This window comes from Coffea arabica, chromosome 3c (genome assembly GCF_036785885.1).
Source record: "Coffea arabica cultivar ET-39 chromosome 3c, Coffea Arabica ET-39 HiFi, whole genome shotgun sequence".
Taxonomy (NCBI): Eukaryota; Viridiplantae; Streptophyta; class Magnoliopsida; order Gentianales; family Rubiaceae; genus Coffea; species Coffea arabica.
The window spans coordinates 6,520,255-6,540,749 of NC_092314.1; the positions used below are offsets into that span (position 1 = coordinate 6,520,255).

At 36.1% G+C, this 20,495-nt stretch overlaps 2 protein-coding genes and 1 long non-coding RNA gene across 5 annotated transcripts; 1 reads left to right on the top strand and 2 right to left on the bottom strand.

The window, feature by feature from the left end:
- On the bottom strand, positions 1–3,610 carry LOC113734630 (uncharacterized). The gene is made up of 3 exons (XR_011841527.1): positions 3,379–3,610; positions 2,177–2,285; positions 1–554 (listed from the first exon to the last, which is right to left on the bottom strand). It is a non-coding gene; the product is annotated as an uncharacterized lncRNA (long non-coding RNA).
- Positions 3,611–5,348: 1,738 nt separating this feature from the next.
- Positions 5,349–9,768, top strand: LOC113734414 (3-ketoacyl-CoA thiolase 2, peroxisomal). Its single transcript, XM_027260949.2, has 14 exons — positions 5,349–5,605; positions 6,528–6,604; positions 6,695–6,779; positions 6,879–7,005; positions 7,094–7,192; positions 7,290–7,357; positions 7,454–7,561; positions 7,650–7,727; positions 7,842–7,974; positions 8,056–8,152; positions 8,547–8,670; positions 8,776–8,884; positions 9,213–9,296; positions 9,403–9,768. The coding sequence occupies exons 1-14, from the start codon at positions 5,510–5,512 to the stop codon at positions 9,510–9,512; spliced, it is 1,395 nt and encodes a 464-aa protein (XP_027116750.1). The 5' UTR covers positions 5,349–5,509; the 3' UTR covers positions 9,513–9,768.
- A 1,118-nt stretch (positions 9,769–10,886) lies between these two features.
- Positions 10,887–20,495, bottom strand: LOC113734415 (uncharacterized). Of its 3 annotated transcripts, XM_027260951.2 has the most exons (10): positions 20,322–20,460; positions 18,640–19,171; positions 18,252–18,543; positions 16,417–17,128; positions 16,251–16,331; positions 14,711–14,911; positions 13,529–13,614; positions 11,989–12,088; positions 11,662–11,760; positions 10,887–11,555 (listed from the first exon to the last, which is right to left on the bottom strand). In XM_027260951.2, exons 1-10 carry the CDS (start codon positions 20,376–20,378, stop codon positions 11,493–11,495), a joined length of 2,223 nt encoding a protein of 740 aa, XP_027116752.1. In that variant the 5' UTR covers positions 20,379–20,460; the 3' UTR covers positions 10,887–11,492. The 3 variants fall into 3 exon arrangements, with proteins under 3 accessions (XP_027116752.1, XP_071938206.1, XP_027116751.1); XM_072082105.1 differs by having other exon boundaries at positions 18,252–19,171; positions 20,359–20,495; XM_027260950.2 differs by having other exon boundaries at positions 18,252–19,171.

A 20,495-nucleotide genomic window follows, 5' to 3' on the forward strand; every position in this document is an offset into this window, starting at 1 on the left:
TGGCAAAAAGTAAAAATAGTAAATCAAATAAGCCGATGGAATGACAATAACTAAGACAATACCGTGAAGAAGATGAATCAATCTAGCTGGACTACCAGCCCTCTAAAATTACAGTAGTGTATTCCAGTTCTACTGTTGTTATCTGGCGAAATTTGCCAACACTATCTCCAGCACTATAACAGAACCATGACTAGGGAAAATTAATTTGTCGCATTAGCATGCAATTAGTAAGTCAATGTACTGGCACATTTTCTCAATTAACACGTCATTGTGCTGGCACATTTTCTTTTTAATACAATCCAGCGGCTGAGAGACAGCAACCAGACAGAGCTACTCTTGTTTCGTCCGTGTACTTGAGGAATCCTCAAGTTCAGTTGATTCAGAGTGCTGAATACTAGCCTTGGCCTCTGCAAGGAATCTAGGATCGGGCTCGTGCTTATATGATGGTTCCTTCATTGCCATATAAATGTAGAATGCGATAACCATATTCACAGATATGACAGCTAGGAAGCCGCTCAACAATGTAACAGAATAAGGAGACAATTGAGTAGAACCTGTTCCAGAGTGGACATGTCAGTAAAAAATGTCTTATCATCTCAGCAATAATGATACTGAATACTACCACAAGGCCAGAACGGAAAGGGCAATGGAAAATAATCTAGACTCTTGAGTTTTCAGGAGGTTAAGCAGCTAAATCACAATCATTTAACAGTGGTCCAAGTGCGACAACGATTTAAACGTGACACAAAATGCACACATCTGTAAATAACAACAGCTAAGAGTCTACTTTAAACTATCTAAACTGCCTTCAACAATGAACTCCTAAACTGCAAAAAGAAAAGAGGACAACACTGAAGGATCAGAGCTAAAACTAAGACAAATATTTTTCAAAATATTATACTTCAATGTAGAATCAATGATTTAGATTTTCACATATGTTCCGTCATAATTAACATCTTTCTAAAAATTTCAGATAAGGACAAAGAAATATGATGATATTTAGTAATGAGTTATGAACCATGTTGTGTAATATTCTTTCCCCTAAATGAATCCCCCTCAAGGAAAGGGAAACCAAAAGGTTAAAAAACAAACACAAATCCTTAAGCGAAGGGAAGATTTAGGCTGTAACATCTCAATCAATATATATCTTAGCCCACACCCACAATAAAACTAAACCTGCTTTTCAACAGCAAAAACATACAGTCAGTAATTAAGAAATTTAATGTTGAAATAGTGCCCACTTGTAACAAACATCAAAAGCAAACTACATGTAGCAAGCAAGAACAGATCAAGGATGCCCTCAATGACAACTTCTAACCTAAAACCATCATTCATGTGACAAGCCACCATTTAGCCTTCCTTAGATAGAATCTGTAAACTGGGCTTAATAAATATTATCACTCTGCAGCATAGCCAAGGACAACCATTCAATCCTTCCCACTTCTCATGACCTTACATTTTATAGCAATTCCAGTAACATGATAAACATAAAAAATTGACCAGAAAATATCCTCCACAGGACGTTACATTACCGGTCAACTCAAAGAAGCACAAATCATTACCTATAATACTTTACAGGATAAATTTAATATTCTACCTCCTTCCTTTGCAAATAGGCACAACCTTTTTATGTCTTTAACCCGTTCATTTTCCTACTTGATTTGATTTCCTAACATGAAAAACTAAAGACGTTAAAATTCTGTAGGTACCAGAAAAAACAAGTAGTACGTCTTAGCAAATTGCGAACAACTCTGCGTTTCTCATTTCAATGCAATGGTAACACTTCTGGCTGTTAAATGCTTATTTTTCTAGCAGGAATAAAGTGCCTTGGTCACGAGTGACAGACATATTCCTTCTGCCAAAGATGCACCTCAGAGTTCCATATAGTAATAGAACGTATGCTTAGATAAAAACAAGCAGGTTGTCTTCGATTTTTAAGTCAACTTATCTTTATATAACTGGCAGTTTTCAAGCCCTAAAAACTTCATTACCCTTATAAATCAAGCTTCATAAAATGCCTCTTTCAAGGACAAATTTATGACAAAAATCTAGACTGGCACTTTTCACTGTTTTCACACTACAGAGAGTCAAAAACATCTTTTTTCATGCAAGTCTGTGTATAGAAAATGACTAACTATAAAAGAAGCATGAAGCTGCAAAAGAGAGTTCTACTTACCAGGAAAGAAATTATGGTTGAAACCATATAAAATAGCAACAGGAGCGGCCCACATAAACATAGACGCAATAACAAATCTTTGTATTACTCCCACCATAACACCTTCTACCTGTAAATGCTATGCAGTATCAAATTAAAGTACAAAATGAACCAGCCAAGTCTTTCATTTAAAATTTTCACAGAAAACATCAAAATGTGCAACAAATCACGTAAGCATCACCAACTATTCACCAAATTTGTAACTCTTATTTAATGTGAAATCCATCCTTGAAAACATTTCAGTTGCAAAATTTTATAAATAAATGTGAGAAAATGAATCATATAACCAGGGAATGTCAAAAGGGACTCGAAGGCAATACAACATTTATCAAAGCACTCCATTAACAAGATTGTGCAATTGATTACTAAACATTAATATCAAATATCGCTACAAGAAGGTTTCTCAGTGAAACCTCATTTTCCTCAGTGAAACCTCATTTTCATGCCCTGTTATGGATTGGTTTTTCTTTTTAAAGCAAATTACAGGGTATCTGTGTGAAATTTCAAAAACACTTTATTCTTTCACATCTTTAAAAAAGCTAAAAGCTGTAATAAACACCGTGAGAATCAATTTTTCTTTAGCTTAAAGTAAGCTAAAACTAAACGCTCTAATCAATTGAAAGCACCTCAAAGCAGCTTTTAGCCGGGAAAGCAACAATGAGAGGGCTGCGGAAGTACCAAATTGGTTAGAAGTTTGGCTCGTATTGAGTGAAACTAGGATTGGAAGCCTCCAGGCAAAAATTTAAGTGTAGTAAGGACATGCCAGTGAAGAAGGGAGCACAAATTAATAAATAACATACAATGAAAAGATATGACAGACAGCACGAAAGATTTTGCTATTCCCCTCAAAGTACACCATATGTACATGAATATCTATGCAGATGTGCGTGCCTTGATCATGTGAAAATATAATACCAATCAAATAAATGGATTACTTTTGCATGTCAATACAGCGACTTTCTTAGCAGAAGAAAGCAGTACAAGTAAGTGCATTGCATTTACTGTAAATTCAGACTGCTCGCAATTCAACTTATCCAACAATTCAATAAAGCCTAAAAAATTAGAAAGGTTGCCATACTCAATCTTCAACCCAATTTGCTTCCGAAAAATAAAAACCTAATATTGACAGTCGTTTACATAATTACATGCATAGATGAACCAACCTGAGGTTGCCAACGGGCTGAATTGAAGGAGGAGTTGCCTCGATGAGAAAAAAGAAGTCCGGACTGTGTAGTAATATTAGTTGGAACGGACAAAGCTGCAGTTCGGATAATTTAAATCAGCTTAATTGCGGCGGTGGCGGGGAGGCGGTGGCAGAGCGATGGGCCTCCGAGTCGCCGACGGAGTCTGACTAAAAGCTTTGACTTTGGATCTTCGAAAGAGAGGAACAAATTTTTAACGTAAATGGGAAGGCGGCTTACAGCATAAGATAGTAGTGTATTACTTAATCGTACGCCCTACTTGCTAATCTACGTTGCTTTGGTAGACTATGATGGGAAGTTGAATTTTGACCAATGAATTAACGGTCAGATGAATTGCGGTAGACTCGGAAGTTACGTGTTTAATGTGTGAAAGGACAAAAATGGGGAGCCCAGTGATGATTTCTTTTCTATTGGTGGGCCGACACGCAATTTGATGTGACGCTGTATCTACAATGAACCACTCACCTATGGGTGCACGTACTAGCACGCCAATGCTTTTCAACTTTCCTTTTTGTTTGTTTTATTTTCCAATAAAAGAAAAGGAAAACAAGTTTTATTTGTTTATTGAGGAATTAGATAAGTTGAACCAATCTATGAAATTGTCTAAAATTTAGTTTGCTCAATCAATGGAATTGGAATTTAATTTTTTTTTGTAATCTCTATTTCTATTTCTCATAAAAAAAACTTTAAATGCAATTTGATTCTAATTTATGTATAGAATGAGAAAACGACTTGAACATCCTTCTATTGACATGAGAATAACAAAAATTACCACTAAATAGTAAGAGAAATTCAAGGACACAAAATGACAAGAAAACTTTAATTGTCTCTGCAAATTGTCCGCACATCAATTTTGGAAATAAAAAAAAAGTTAGATTTATGAGCAAAACAACTTCCTCCTTAATATCAAATCCAAGACCTTTCAATTCTATTAAGCATGAAATTTTAATAATTTAAAATAGATTTTTAAGAAAATGATTTGATATTTTCATATTATAAAAGCATAATGATGACATCAAGAGTATGATGAATTATCAACAAAGATCTAATTATTCGCTCCATTGAGAGAATATTGAAGTTCTATTTTTAGGAGGAATAAATGAAGATTCTTTAAAGACTTAAAAGCAATTATCTAAAATCCAATAATGAAATAACATCAAGCCTCAAACATACACATGATATGCATTGGATATTCTAAAAATCAATATTCTATTAATGATAAATCTACAATAATTCAAACAAAGAAATATCCCACCATTCAATTACTAATAGAGAATAAAAGTAGTACATCCTCCTTCTCATTTCAATAGACTTGTTTTCTTTTCATTCCTTCTAAATTATAGTCCACTTTTTCAATTGAAAAATGTAATTATCTTTTAATTTATTTAAAATATCCTTATTTAATATAAATTATTATTGAATATAATTTAACTTATTTAATGTAGAGTTAATTAGTCATGCCCCATTTAATACAGGGATCATATAGAAAGATGGTAAGTTAGATTCATTCTTTCAACAAAGTTAATTAATTTTTCTTAAACTATAACTTCGAGGAAGTAATAAACATTCTCAATACAATCTCTCTTTCCCTCAATATTTTTTAGATTCTATTCTTCGCCTACTAGATAATTTTTTTTTTAAAAAAAAGTATCATAAATATTTCAAAAATAAAAAAATGTAATCAAACCTTCGAACGAGAAGCTTCTGAAAAAAAAAAGGAGAAAATTCACCCAAATACACTAGTAGTAATTGCCACTTGCCAAATAAAGCGCGTGGGCCATAACAAAATTTGCGTAATCTCGTCAGTGCCACATAACATATCCTCATCAAATTCTTATGCGTATCCGGCTATCCGCTCTCTATTTATCTTCTCTTTTCTTCTTCTGAGAAATATGTGTATATTTAAAAGATAAAGAAAACAAAAAAGGTGTATTTTTCTTTTCAGTTTTTTCTTAATTGTCCTTATCTCTCACAAATCCCAATACAAGCACACATCTATATAAACGCAGTATTCAGTCGTCCAATTCAATCCAATCGTTGAATTTCAGAAATATTTCGAGAGAAGAAGAAAAGAGAACGAAAGAAATTGAGAATGGAAAGAGCGATTGAGAGGCAGAGAGTTGTGCTGCAGCACCTCAAGCCATCTTTCACTTCTTCTTCCCTTGAAAATCTTGACTCTTCCCTGTCTGTAAGTCCTTGATTGACCCTTTGCTTTTTTTCATCATTTTTTCTTTTTTGCAGAACAAAATGGTGTCTTTGAGCTGTGGAATGTTCAATGACCCTTTATCTTTAATTCTGAATTCTGGGTTCTATGAGGAATTATGAGATGATTTGAATTTTGAGTAGAAAAATGGTATCTTGAAGCTGTGGAATTGTTAAATTTCCTGTTTTCTTTATTTCCAAAATCTGGTTTATAAGAAATCGTGAGATGATTTGAGTTTTGAGCTTCTAGATAGAATATGTGCTTACGATCTATGCAAGGATGCATGAATTGCATATCTGTCCAAATAGTTGGTATATCTTTTTTTATTGAATTATTATTTGATACGAGGAGTTGTTCTTGAATCAATAAATTAACATAAGATGGGGTCGCGGTTCATATTGTTTTAATAGGTTCTATGTTTTCCCCCCTGTTTTTGTTGATGTGTGAAGAAAATGTTCATGGATCAAAGATTAGACTAATCAAACATGTGATATTTACAGGCTATCCTATAGATTAGTTCAAGGTCATGGGCCTGTTCTTGTTAACTTAAAATAAGCTAATCACAGCATCTTTCAGAGCTAAAAGTTGTCCATATGTTTAAAAGAATGTGCCCTTGATGATTGAGCAAACTGACTTAGAGCAGGTTTAAAAGGTTTCTAAGCTTGGATTTTCTGATTATCATGGAAAATAATATCATATATTTTTTTGGGTAGTGATAGTGAATAAAAAATGAGAAATTTACTGGAGTTCAGTAATACGTTGTGTAATAGTAAACTGGAAAGAATGACAGAAATATGCATATGTATCTGTTTTTGTTTTGGTTGAGGAAAAAGTTACTTCAGCAGGGATTTTGCATTAGGTGACTCTTATAATGGGGTCTGCTTAACTTTTTGCGTATTCCTGTCAGGCTTCTGTGTGTGCAGCTGGTGACAGTGCTGCATATCACAGGACATCTGCTTTTGGTGATGATGTGGTCATAGTAGCGTAAGTTATTGCCCCAAATTTTTTTTTCTTTTTAAGAATGAGTTGCTGCCTTTCCTCAAAATGTTATCTTTGTTGCTTTTGTTTGTACAGTGCATATCGAACTGCACTCTGCAAGTCTAAAAGGGGTGGTTTCAAAGATACTTATCCTGATGATTTACTTGCACCAGTTTTAAGGGTATGCATCCTTTGTCTATTTATCCCATATCACTGAATTTTAATGCTGACATTGCCATACATTTGCTAATAGTTGATGGTATCAAAATTATCTTCTCAGGCATTAATAGAAAAGACGAACTTGAACCCAAGTGAAGTAGGTGATATTGTTGTGGGCACAGTTTTGGCTCCTGGTTCTCAAAGAGCCAGCGAATGCAGGATGGCTGCATTCTATGCTGGTTTTCCTGGCAAGGATATATGTTATTGAAGTTTATGGGCTAAAATATCTTGTAGACCAATGCATGTATGCTGATATACTTGTATCTTTTGCCACAGAAACTGTGCCAGTAAGAACAGTGAACAGACAATGTTCATCTGGCCTTCAAGCAGTAGCTGATGTAGCTGCAGCAATTAAGGCTGGTTTCTATGACATAGGTTAGAAGATATCTGTTCTCTGGAGATGCTTTTATTATAATTTGGAACATATGGATGCTTTACTTTGTGGTTGTCGGCTAAAATTTGCATGAATTAGGGATTGGTGCCGGATTGGAATCAATGACCACAAATCCAATGGCTTGGGAAGGATCAGTTAATCCACGAGTATGTTTCTTTCTTTATGCTTTATAATCTGCACCTCCATGATCATGGGTGCTCAATGACCTTGATGTTTGCACATACTGTTTGCTCTGTTCTTAGGTGAAGTCAATGGCGGAGGCACAGAATTGCCTTCTTCCAATGGGTGTTACTTCAGAAAATGTTGCACATCGCTTTAATGTGACAAGGCAGGAACAAGACCAGGCTGCGGTAGTTTTCCAAAATTTTGATAGTAGATTTGGTCCAATGTTCATTTTCTCCTTAAATAATGATTGACATCCATTTTATCTATCGTAAGGTTGAGTCACATAAGAAGGCTGCAGCTGCCACCGCTTCTGGAAGATTTAAAGATGAGATAATACCTGTAGCTACCAAGGTGATGACTGTTGAACTTTAGACAGCTACTTTCTTCATGTGCTTCAATTCATTTTGCTCATAGAATATAGTAATAGAATTGACTTTAATATGGATTTATACCGCATTTGACTAGATTGTTGACCCAAAAACTGGAGACGAGAAACCTGTCACGATCTCAGTGGATGATGGAATTCGGCCAAGCACAACAGTAGCTGACCTCGCAAAGCTAAAACCTGTATTCAAGAAAGATGGATCAACCACTGCAGGTAGTAGTGGACCATGTATTGTTGACAGTATTAGGAAAATACAAACTTTCCTGTGCCGACTTTTTCTTGCCTGTTTTGTAGGAAATTCTAGCCAAGTTAGCGATGGAGCTGGTGCTGTACTTCTGATGAAGAGAAGTCTTGCAATGCAGAAAGGACTTCCAATTCTTGGTGTTTTTAGGTATGTCAATGGCAAATTGAATCTTCAGTAAGAATTGAACATAATTTTATCAATAGGCCTGACTGAATTTTTACCTTGTGATTTCTGTAATTTTCCTATCATCTGAATGTTTTATCTCTTTCCATGTTTCTTGGTAGAAATACATATTGTTTATGTATGAAAAGTTGGTATATGACCACCCTATCCTTGATGTTTCACCTGATGGTTCTCTTTGTGCGTGAAATGCCTTGTCTTCTTATATTCTGCCTTCTTTGGTCATTGAGCAGCATACTGTTTGGTAGTTTGCAATATATAGCTTATTCTGGGGGTTTCTTATGGGTGTGAACCACTTCTGACTGAGCGGACAAAGTTGCTTTTCAATGTTGAACAATATTTCCTATTGCTGCTCTGGCAGGACTTTTGCTGCAGTTGGTGTAGACCCAGCCATCATGGGTGTCGGTCCTGCTGTTGCTATCCCAGCTGCTGTTAAATCTGCTGGACTTGAACTTGAGGATATTGATCTTTTTGAGATAAATGAGGTGATTCTTATGCAGCAACTTTAGCATTTTGCCCTTGGATACTTCTGATATTTCTGTTCCTTGATTATAATTTGATTGTGAAACCTGTTAATGGATTATGTTCAGGCTTTTGCATCGCAATTTGTGTATTGCCGTGAGAAGCTGGGACTTGATCCAGAAAAGATTAACGTGAATGGAGGTGCAATGGCTATCGGACATCCATTGGGTGCCACAGGTATTCAAGAAGCAATTGATGTTAATAAGATTCAACGTATACATGGCTCATCTTTTGTCAACCACTAAAGAGATAATGCTATAATTTGTTTCCTGTGCATGATAGAGATATTTCTTGGTTTCTGATTGAGTCTTCTTCTTTGTCCTTCTATCAGCATTCTTAATTTGCTTGACATTCTAGATCAATTAGCAGTCTAACATCGAATGATGCAGTGATTTGTTATTCGAGTAAATATACTTTTTGATGTAACGACTGACCATAGATGTGTATGTAATACTCCAAAGTCCTAAATTATGTGTTTGCTGAGATATTCTGCATATTATTACAGGTGCCCGTTGTGTTGCCACCCTCTTACATGAAATGAAGCGCCGTGGCAAGGATTGCCGTTTTGGGGTGGTATCGATGTGTATAGGTTTGTTCTTTCTCTGTTCTTAGTCTCATTGTTACCCAGTGGTGCATAGTTATACAATTTTGCTTGAAGATCTGACTTCAACTTGTGAATTTGAACATGATTGCAGGTACCGGAATGGGGGCTGCTGCTGTTTTTGAACGGGGCGATTCGTGTGATGAATTGTGCAATGCACGGAAAATTGAAGCCAATAATTTATTGTCCAAGGATGCTCGATAGACTCGATCAAGCACTGTGGGATACAGGATTAAATGACATCAATGGGCTAGATCTTTGTAACAATAAAAGCATGTAATAACTTGGGTTTGTATTGCTTGAGAATAACTTATTATAGACTAGGGTCATTTTGCCATTCCCTTAGCAGTGCAGGCGGAATGTTTCACAGCTTCCTCTGAAATGCGGCCTGTGCTGCTTGATACTTGAAATTCATGTTTGTTTGTTATTTATGAAGGGGCAGACTAGCCTGTTTAATTTTCTTGTTTTTTGCTACCATTCTTTTAAATAGCTTGTTATGCCTTGCCTATTTGTTTCCATCATCCCCTTCCCCTTTATGATTGATGATAAACTTTGGGATGGTCATACCCTCTATGCAGAATTGCAGATTCCATTATGTTGTTGAGATACTTGTCATTGCAAATTCTTGTGTGTAATGGTTGCTACTTCGTACTCATATATCATCGTAAAAGATTAACAAAGGTGAAATTAAGAAAGAATACGAGTCATCAATCACATTTTATGATCCCAAACAGAGACTGAAAAAAGAACCGCTGGCAAGGTAATTGGCAATTAGTCTATTGGACTTTGCGCTGCCTTTGGGAAACGGTGGAAGCCGGGTGCCTTTGAGATGGATTACTGAAGGTGCATAGGTATGGTTTGATGAGATATTTTGATGTAGCAAGCTTTAGAGGCTCCCGGATTGCTTTAGGAGAAGTCTAGAGCTTGTACATAAGAGTGTAGGCTAGTATAAAAGCTTCTAGAGACTAAGTGTGGAAAGATTTAGTGTAGAGTTTTCTAAACTTTGCATGGCTTTTTTGGCTTACCTATAAAATGGCCAAGCCCCTTCATTTGTGAGACATCTTGTAACATTTGTGCAAGAGCAACACACTGTTTCGGTGTTTCCTTAACCTCCAATACTTCTTTTTGTTTACTACTTTTATACTTCCGCACATCTTTCACGCACTTAGAGGTTTAGGCTGAACTAGCAAGGCATTCATAGCTAGAGTCTCGGACAATTGTTAGTGCCGCACAATGCGAGTGCTTATAGGAATTTAGGCAGCCCGTGACAAATTGTTTACAATTTAGAGCTAGTAATATTGGTGTACAAGTGGAGGGAGGATTGTGTGGCATTCGAAACTTTTGCTTTTAAATGACAGCTTTGTGGGGTGTGCTTGTAAAGTAAACTTGGAAGGATTCTTGAACTCGGTCCCTTTCAAAATTGGAATGAGACTTGCCAACACCAAATATTTGCATTAATTTCCCAAGAAGCACCTTTCTTTACAGAAACATCTTTGGATTCCCAGTTCATCTCTTAAAATCCAAGTTAAGAAGGCCCTGATTAAAAGATAGATAAAAACGAACAAAAACTCCATAATCTACTGCATCAAAGCATAAAGCAAACATCTTATTACTGCTTTTCTCAACAAGAAGTTTCAGTGCCAGGGGAAGGCCATCGCACCTTCTGGCTCTGAAGATTCAATAAAAAAAAAAACAGAAACATAGGTATATGGATGGCCAACATTTTACAAAATCAATACGGTCATCAGAGAGCGCCATCAAATCCATCCAAGATGTGATTGATGCCTAATCAAAAGCTTGTGGCTCCCCTTCTGCACCTACTTTATCATTTCACTATGCAGCTTGCTCTAACCCGTGGAGAAGCTGCATACTTCCATTCATTTCCAAAGCCAAGTAATAATGCTCAACGCAGTTAAGCACACATTGTAAGAGTCCATGTGCTTGCTCTCAAGCTTTACCATTAATAACCATAAGCCTATATAGCTAAAAACTCAAAAATCTTTATTGGTAGTAGTTACATGAGGCTTTTCAAAAGAAGCCATCAAACGACAAAGCAAAAGTTTGAGGCGACAAAAAGACTTGCCATATGTTACCTGAATAATCCATAAAAGGCCCACCTGTGGTGCCAGGGCCCTGCTCGCCACAAAAATGAGTAATTTCTTTCTTTAGACTGGCAGAAATTACTCATGTTATTGATGACTTGCATACTGGGCATGATGTTCTTCTCCTCAGCCATGGATCGATGCACTGTATAAGGCCCAGAAAATTTTCAGATTGCTCACTTTCTGGAGAGCATTTAAACAACTAATACATCAATAGAATAAAATATTAAAAAAAAGGAAAAGGTATTCACATCTTTGTGGAACTTGTGAAGGCAAGGAAGATGGCGTATAGTGTCCCCCAAGGATGGTGTTTCAAGACAAATTGCACAAGCTTCTTCAAGATTGTCACTCTGCATGGAAGGGACAGAAATGCAGTAAATGAGTACCAAAAACACAAGGTCAACAGCTTACTTTTATGGCTCAGGATAACACTGTCAAGTCCACAGCTTTTATATTTTGCAACTAAGCAACCCGCACATTGTACAATATATTGTGTATACAAACAGGCAAGTCATCAGGTGTATCACAAGGACATCAAGTGCATAGCTTATCAGGAATTCTAGATTTATAACGAGTACCTGAACTGTCGATTGTGGCAAACCATTAATCTGAGCAGTAGATGCACCGCCATGTTGGTGATTATTCTCATCAAGGGCTAACAGCATTTCGTAGTCATTCCTTAACCCAAAAACAAAGCCAAAATAAATAGAGACATGGACAGAGGACCATTAAAATAAAATAAATAAAATTAAAATAACAAGAACTACTACTACAACAACAGCAATAACAACAACAACAATAATAATAATAATATGAAAACCTTTGGCTTTTAGTGAAATCACAAATATTCTTCAGGTCATTTGTAAAGACGAAAACGGTAGAACCCATGCCTTAGGTGATTGAATAAGCATAGAAAACACATTGACACATTCAACAGTCATGAATTAACAACCAAAGAGTAGCTGTTACACTCAAAACCATAGGACAACCCACCCACCCCATTACACCAAAGCAAGGCTAGCTGCCTCTATATTCCCTCCAAATCTCCAATCCACTAGAATTTACCACCACATCAGGTGAAAGGATGCAGTCAGTTCTTCAAACATTAGGGTTTAAAATTAGAAAATGAAGTAATGTATGATATAGAAAAGAGACTTGTTTGCCAGGAATCAATAACAGTGCACCATTATTGTAAAGCAACAGCTTTCTGATTTTAAGCAGAAGCAAAAGGGACACGTTAGTGTTCTTGTGGTCAACTTTATGTGATGAAGTAAAAAACTTCAAAAATTCAACTACTGGTAAGAGTAAAACAATTATCTAATGAATTTGGTTTACATCATGATCAACTTATGATAGTGGATGTCTTCCAAAAGTATCAGGAAACAATATGCAACTTAATACTGAAAGATAACATGTGCTCTTCCCAGCTTTTTTTTTTAGCACATGTAGCTGGTTAAAATCTTGTGCCACAAAAGAATTTCACCTGCTTATCACAATAGTTGTCGAATTTTGTCAAATTAAAATAGGTCATCATGAGATTGATCCATCATATGCGAAGTAAACACACACTATCTACAAGGAGAAGAAAGGAAGAAAACACAAATTGCATGGGCAGAAGAGCACTACAAACTTTTAAATGTCAAAATTCAGTGGGGATCAGGAAAAGAAAATTAAACTACTGCAAGGAAGAAGCCTATTCAATATAGGAGACAAGTTAATTTTCTTGCATATAAAATACTCAAGCAACCTAAACCTGTGCACAGGTAGACCAAACAGGAGAGCTAAGCAAATAGATTGCTAACTATTTGCAAATCCAAGATCCCACAAAAAGGTAGCAATTTAGTTTTGGAAGCATATAAAACTCCAAAAATTGTCCAAAAGAAGTATTTCTATGTGACTATTTTAAATCCGGGGATCGAAATGATTTGCATCATGATTCTAAATTGTCTAAAACTCTAACTAAGTGCATGCTGTTTATTTATGCGACTGTTTTACATGTGAGGATAAAACGATTTAACATATGACTCTTAATGGCTTGATGCTAGCTCACTGGAACTTTTCTAAACAGAGCCAATAAAGACGAAGTATACACAATTATCTACTTCTACAGCATCTTACTCATTAAAGTCACGCTGGGTTTGAAGAAAGCCATTGGCTACGCCCATGTCATTGATCGCCTCTAATGTTTCCAATATATACATCCTCTGCATTGCACAAGAGGGATATCAGAAAGCAACAAGTGAATGTAAGTATAACCAACCACCCAAAAAAAAAAAAACCCCAGTACATTTATATTCATTTCCAACGTCAAATAGATATAGGCATTATGAATACAATGCAGCGTGTTTACTCTATACTCTATACAGATCATGATTATCAATTGTACTTGTATTTTTCGGTAGACACCTATCTAATATATCCTGGTCATCAATGGTCTTTGTTCCTCGTCTTAACATAAAGGCAAAATGCATCCCCTTACGCTTCCAGTTACTTCATTCTCCCTTACCTTTTAAAAAATATTGTAAATGCATGGCATGCAGGAGTGGTAGGACTACAGGTAAGGGGGGTGGTAGGGCAAGGGAAGTGGGAGACACGTCATGCAGGAGGAAGGAAGACATATGGGGTTGGTAAAACACAGTTTCCAATAAGATAAAAAATGAGAAACAGCCCTGAAGAGTTCACTAGGATCAAATTATCCATTCTCTCCCTAGCCATCCCTCCAGAAAAGACATAAAAACAATATAACCGGGTAAGCAACATGGCTAGGATGCCACAAACTACACATTCAATAAAACTGAAAAATATTTTGAGTCTCGGGGTTAAACCTGAAGATAACTTTACTGCCAAATGCTCTTTTCTAATCCTGCCAATGATTTTTTCTTTTTCTTTTTGCAGTGTTTCTGTGCTCAATAAGTAGTTATGACACCAAAGAATTCCTCAAATAGTGACAACCTTCTAATTTGAGCACCTCCTGATTAGTTGGAAGTTACTGTAAGAACTCATAAACGTTCTACAATCTAAACTAGTAATAACTGGGGTAGGAGGATAGAGAAAAAATAAAGTAACAAAAGCAAATCCTATCTGAAAGGAAAAACAAATTCTGCCCAACGGGTAGTATAGGCAACCTTCACTCTTGCATATAAACATTTTTTTTAAATATCCAAAGACATAATTTAAAGACATAGTAAACAGCTTTCACCACAAGACATTTTATCGAACACAAAAAAAAGTAAGGCCTTAACCTAAGATTAGGAAAACAACAATAAAACTGCAAATAAAAAAAGGAAGCAAGAGGCATACAAGGTCAACATCCATGTCTGCAGGAAAGACAGGGTTTCTCTCTCCAGATGATGATATAGTACGAGGCCGTCCAGGAAAACGATTTCTCAACCTAGCCATTCTGTTGCCAGAAGCGGCTCGAGCTTGAGAACCTCTACGCAAGAGGCCCAGAGCTGAGCTTGATTGAGACTGTCTAGAAGAGCTAGTTATAGATGAGTTTCTCTGTGTAATAAAACAAAAGAAATTTTCGTTAAGAGAGTCATATGGGAGTAAATATTGAAGACTTAAAAATGTAAATAGTCACATCCCCAGTTATTAACAGTAAAACCAAATCTAATAGCAATTACTAAAGCATGAGAACGAGTTTCCCAGAAAGAAAATTAACTAAGCTTACTGTCATTTTGAGTCAATAGTTAAAATGCATCATTACAGTACTAAAATTGCGTGATAACCTGTATTGCCAGAAAATACTTTGTTGAGGTTTTGGTTTCTTTCAAGAGTCAAACAGGTATTTGCTTCAAAAAATTGCTAATTTTCAATCTTCGAGAGGAAAGAAAAACGAACCTGAAAGCAAACATTAATGATTGTTTTCGATCCAGAATTTTTTTTCCTAGAGTGGTATGGAGGCGCTCAAGCTTGGGCCACAAACTCACTCAGTGTATCTTAATCGATAAGAAAGAAACTAGCAAAGACCAGATATTTTTTCTTTGTGAACTAATTTATTTGTCAGATATACATGATTCAGTAAAAAATTTATTTGAGAGCTATATAACCGAAAAGGAGTGCTGAGCAATTGTAATGCTGAACTGTTTGTTCAGTGGATTATATACTCTAGACTAGGTAGGAACAAAATTCTTAACCATTATACACTAATTAAATTCCTTGGCACACAATATATTAGTCCATCTCCCTGCTACCAATATATATTCAGTTGTGACTACAGTGACCATTACATCTTCTGACCCAGACTTGAGCATGAGAAAGTGAGCATTTGGAGGATGATACTGCAAATCTAAATACCACATCTAGCATTAAACATAAGGGCTCATAAAACCAGCTACTAAATTTCAGGCAATATCCTTTATGCCCATACCAACCTTTGATACCTTCATGCAGAAGAGACGTCAAATACCTCTTATCAATGAATCAGAAGGGCATATGAGCACATATTTACCAGTTTCTCCACAAGGTTTTCATCCAGATGAGACCCACACAGTTATAGATACTTCAGTAATCAGAGGTTCTACTGGAGGTAGATAAAAGTAGGATATGTGCATAGCCCAGGGAAAAAATATAAAAGAAATAACACCACTAAGTCATGCATGGAATGCAATCAGCGCATTCTAAGAAATAATCTAGAACCTCCAACTAGTGCTTAAATCACATTGTTCAAGAACTCAACGTATTGTTGTTTATTATTGTCCATAAAACTTCAGCTACAAGTGTTGATATAATCCTCTAAAATCTAGTAACTACTAGTGTCAAAATGCAGCAAACATGCATGCATGTATGTAGTTCATACAGTTAGTTCAAGAGAATCATTAAACATAAGTTGACTCACAGCATGAAATGCACGACTTCTAGGAAAAATGGGTGATAAATCCTCTCCATGCTGCAAGGCCAATGCCACATGCGCATCGATCTGTCATTAAATAGAGAAACAGTTGGAAGCACCAATATGGAAGACACATTAAATGAGGGCCATGATCATGAAACTTGGGTATTACCTCACCAACACCAACACCAACACCAGGTGCCTCGTTATAAAGCTGTTCTTGCAGTTCCCGAGCTAACATTTCATCAGCTTCGATTTGTCTGGCCATATCACCAGCATCATGACTATTGCTACCAACATTGCTAGATCCATCACCTCTAACTTCAGGATTAGTTTCATCAATTTCAATAACTGGCTCTAATGAGTGGAAGCTGTTTTGACTAACTGTCCCACTTGTTCTTGGTTGTCCTGCATTATTCTCAGGTGAGCCAAGAAGTATAACATCTGAATTATCCATGGCTGCTCTAGAGCATTCACCATGGCTACTTGAGGCAAACCCCTGCCTTTGTCTCTTGGACAGTGTGTTTGCAAAAGAGCTGTGCCTGTTGAATTGGCCTACTTGAGACCCAACATGGGATGTCCTTTGCTCTCCAAAAGGCAAAGAGGCATCTCGACTAGAGGTTGCATCAAGATCCAAAGGATTGCTGTGACTGGTCCCAGTTGCACTTCCAGTTTCTCCCCTCTCCACCATATGCCAAGGCAAACCCTTGTTTAAGCCAGGACTATCCCTAGGAATACTACTATTCTCACGAGAGCAAGGCAAATTGCTTTTCTTACTTCGGTTACGTGTATTTCTCCATCCACTAAGTTCCTCAGAGCTTATACCTGCATCTCCATTGGTGTCACTAACTTCATTAACTACCTCATTGATCACGACAGGATTCCTGCTAGTGTATTAACAGAACAATACACTTTGATTAGCACATAAAGGATTGATAAACTGAAGCGTCCATCAACAGCAAAGCCACCAATAACTCCAATAAAATTAATAAATTTAGCTAAGAATAGAAGACAATAATTAGTCCTTAGTGTGATTGAGAATTAACCGTATCTTATGGATGCTTACTTCAAAATTTCTCAACTTTTTCAGGAGAAAAATATTAAAATAGAGAATTGAAAAATCCATAATTCAAACCACGTGTATAAATGCTTCAGATACAAAACCACTATGGTACTTTTGTCAATAGGATAAGCAGGACAAAGGCCAAAATGCAAGTGCATGAATATATGCCAGAACAATTTGCTGATTATTAGATATTAACACAACTCGTCTAAAATGAGACATACAAATTTTCACATCAGAGCAGACAAATGCAAACCTCTTTATTGATTACAAAAACAGGACATAATTATTTCCTGTGAACATTTAAATTTGTAACACAATGTTTAAATTGACCATACCACCTTATCATTATGCAATAAAAATGAAAACTTTAAGGAAAAAATAAAAATGGGATCCAAAGCTATTTGGCCTTCAGTTCTCTTTGATTCTTAATATCAACTCATCATTTTCAGTAAGTGCTAAAATTCTTTCATAATATTCCCTTACCTAAAAATATTGGTTCACTATCTACATATGTGCCAATTTTGGTTTCAATATTCATCTAAAAACTCTGATAACTTTACGATAACAAAGATCTGACATTCTTTTCTCATCAGCTCAGTCTAGAAGGTTAAAAGGGAGGTGCTAGAAACAAGATGGTGATGTCCGAATTATCTATTTAGGAATAATGAAAAGATAGATAGTCAAATTCCTCACATTGCATAAATTATTTATATCTCAAGCTGCTAACCCGTACCAGACGCTTAATCCCATCTACTGTATAGAAAGCATAGAAATTTTATATATAGACGAAGAATACATTAACATTTCCTAGCAGTTTGACAATTAGACAGGGTTAACAATTTTTTTTAGAAAGCTAAGACTTTCCATTGTCCTCACCTGTCTCCAAATTTTAGAGAGACAGGTTTATATAGACATGAATGGAACCACAATGGATTAATTACCTGCTAGGCGGATGAGCACTTTGAGCATCAGGCTTTTTGACTGATGAAAGAATCTTCATAACACCTTTGCCCTTTGTTCTATCATAGCTAAGGTCTTCACCAATCCATTCCTTTTTACCAATTGGAATCTGTGGAGAACTGGATACAGCCCGTACAGTATGATTAGCTCCACCATCCAAGCCATCATTGTCCATCACAACAGACTGTTTGGCCTTTGCTATGTTGTGTGGAGAAATGCATCCATTTCGAACCAATCTCTTTTGACCAGTAGCTCTAGGTAACCTAGTTGAACCTAAAGATGTGGAAGCAACCTTGCCAGCTTTAAGTTGGGTGCAATTAACTACATTACCACGATCAAAGCCTGAAATAGTGTCTTTAGGCTCTTTACCTTTATTAACAAAGCATGATGTTATCGAAGAACTCCCCATGGTACTTGCCGGTGCTCCACGGGGGAAAACATTTTTATGCAGTCCATTATGTCCATGTCGTTCAGTCAGATCTACTAGACAGCCATCTTGGTCAGCAGATGATGGTACATAAACCGATCTATCAGTCTTTCTAGGTTGAAAATTTATGCGCTCATGATTATGAATTTCATCAGTTTTCATTCTTCGAAAAAATGAAGGGTTGTTGGAGTATGATGGATTTCCTGAGACAAAGTCTGAACTGCAGTGATCAGACGAAATAATGGCACTTTTTGGAGTACCCATAGAACACTTCCCACTCCCATTATCATTAACCTTAAACTGAGTTCTAGTTAGTCCATCAAAACTATTGCGGTTACCAGAGATGGACAAATTACTGCATCTTCTTCCACTGCATCTTCTTCCACTGCTCTTCCCCTTAATCTCCTGTGCAGTCAGTCTATCAGGGGTGTCAGGAACATCTGGCACACGATCAATATCCATCTGATCCATAATCTGCATAAAAACCCAAGGCAGGTGTATTTAAGGCCTAGAGAGAAAGCAAAATACACATATACATACTTGGTCACATCATAACATGGACAAATAAATGAAACAAGATGAAAGATTGACTAATTGTTGAAGCACACAGTTTTCATATCAACTCCGACAGCATGAAATGAGAATATTCCACTACACTCATGCAGAAGCATTTACAAGTAAAAACCAGCAGAGGAGGAAGGGGAATGTATCAGAGGGCAAAGCAATTTCAAGAAATGTAGCTCTGTTTCTTCCCTTTACTGTGTTTCTACATCATAGAGATCACCTAATGCTCCTAGTGATCACTACACAATGCCGAGGCATGATACTAAATTAAACAATCAACTGGCAATCTCAACTCCAACCGAAAAATGAGTCAATAGAACATCTGGTGATCAACAATTCGTCCACAAAACATGATCAGATCATAAATTAAACACCAAACTAACTCAGAAATTCCAACAATTTTCCCATTTGCTGGCAATATTGCGAGCAAAACTATTAAGAACTCAGACTATAAACTAAATTTTTAAAAAAATATCAATTCTTTTTTCACCGTTTATTTTTTTTACTAAGCCCAGTTTGGTTTCCATGAAACTGCCATCCGTCTCTGTCCTTTTTGTCTTCCTGGGTGAAAATAAACCACTGAAAGAGGCAAATGCACTTAGACTAATAATCATTAAGAGAATCAACAAAAAAAAGGGAAAAAAAAATAGAACCCTAACCTATTACCCAAAAATTAGAAAAAAAAAAGGGAAAAAGAGAAATAACAATATGAAATGCTGGAGATACCCCTTTCCATTTCAATTATTCATGAAAAGAAATAAACTTATAAATAACAATAATACCTTTATCAAAAAAACAACAAAAGAAAAAAAAAATCTCCCAAAGAAACTGCTCTCAAAAAATGGGAAGAAAAGGCCAGAAACCCAATTCAAGATTTAAACTTTCAATCTCAAACAAAGAAGAAAAACTGAGAAAGATCAAAATTTCGTAGTATTTACCATACAAAACCGATTTTTAAGAATTAGAATTTTAGCTCCTAATAGCAGCAAAAAATTTAAATAACAACAATGAAGCAAAAATAAGCAATTCCTTAGTATAAATTGAAGAATAAAGATCTAACCCTTAATGGGTTTCCTTGATTTTCCGAAAATCCAAACCTGTAAGGTGAAATGTTCATTGATGGGTGTAGACTTGTTATATCCCAAAACGAAGATGCGTCTTGAATCACGCGCTGACCGCGAGCGTGGATAAGATTTGGAATTTTAGGTTTTTTTGTTTTTCTTTTTTCTGAATT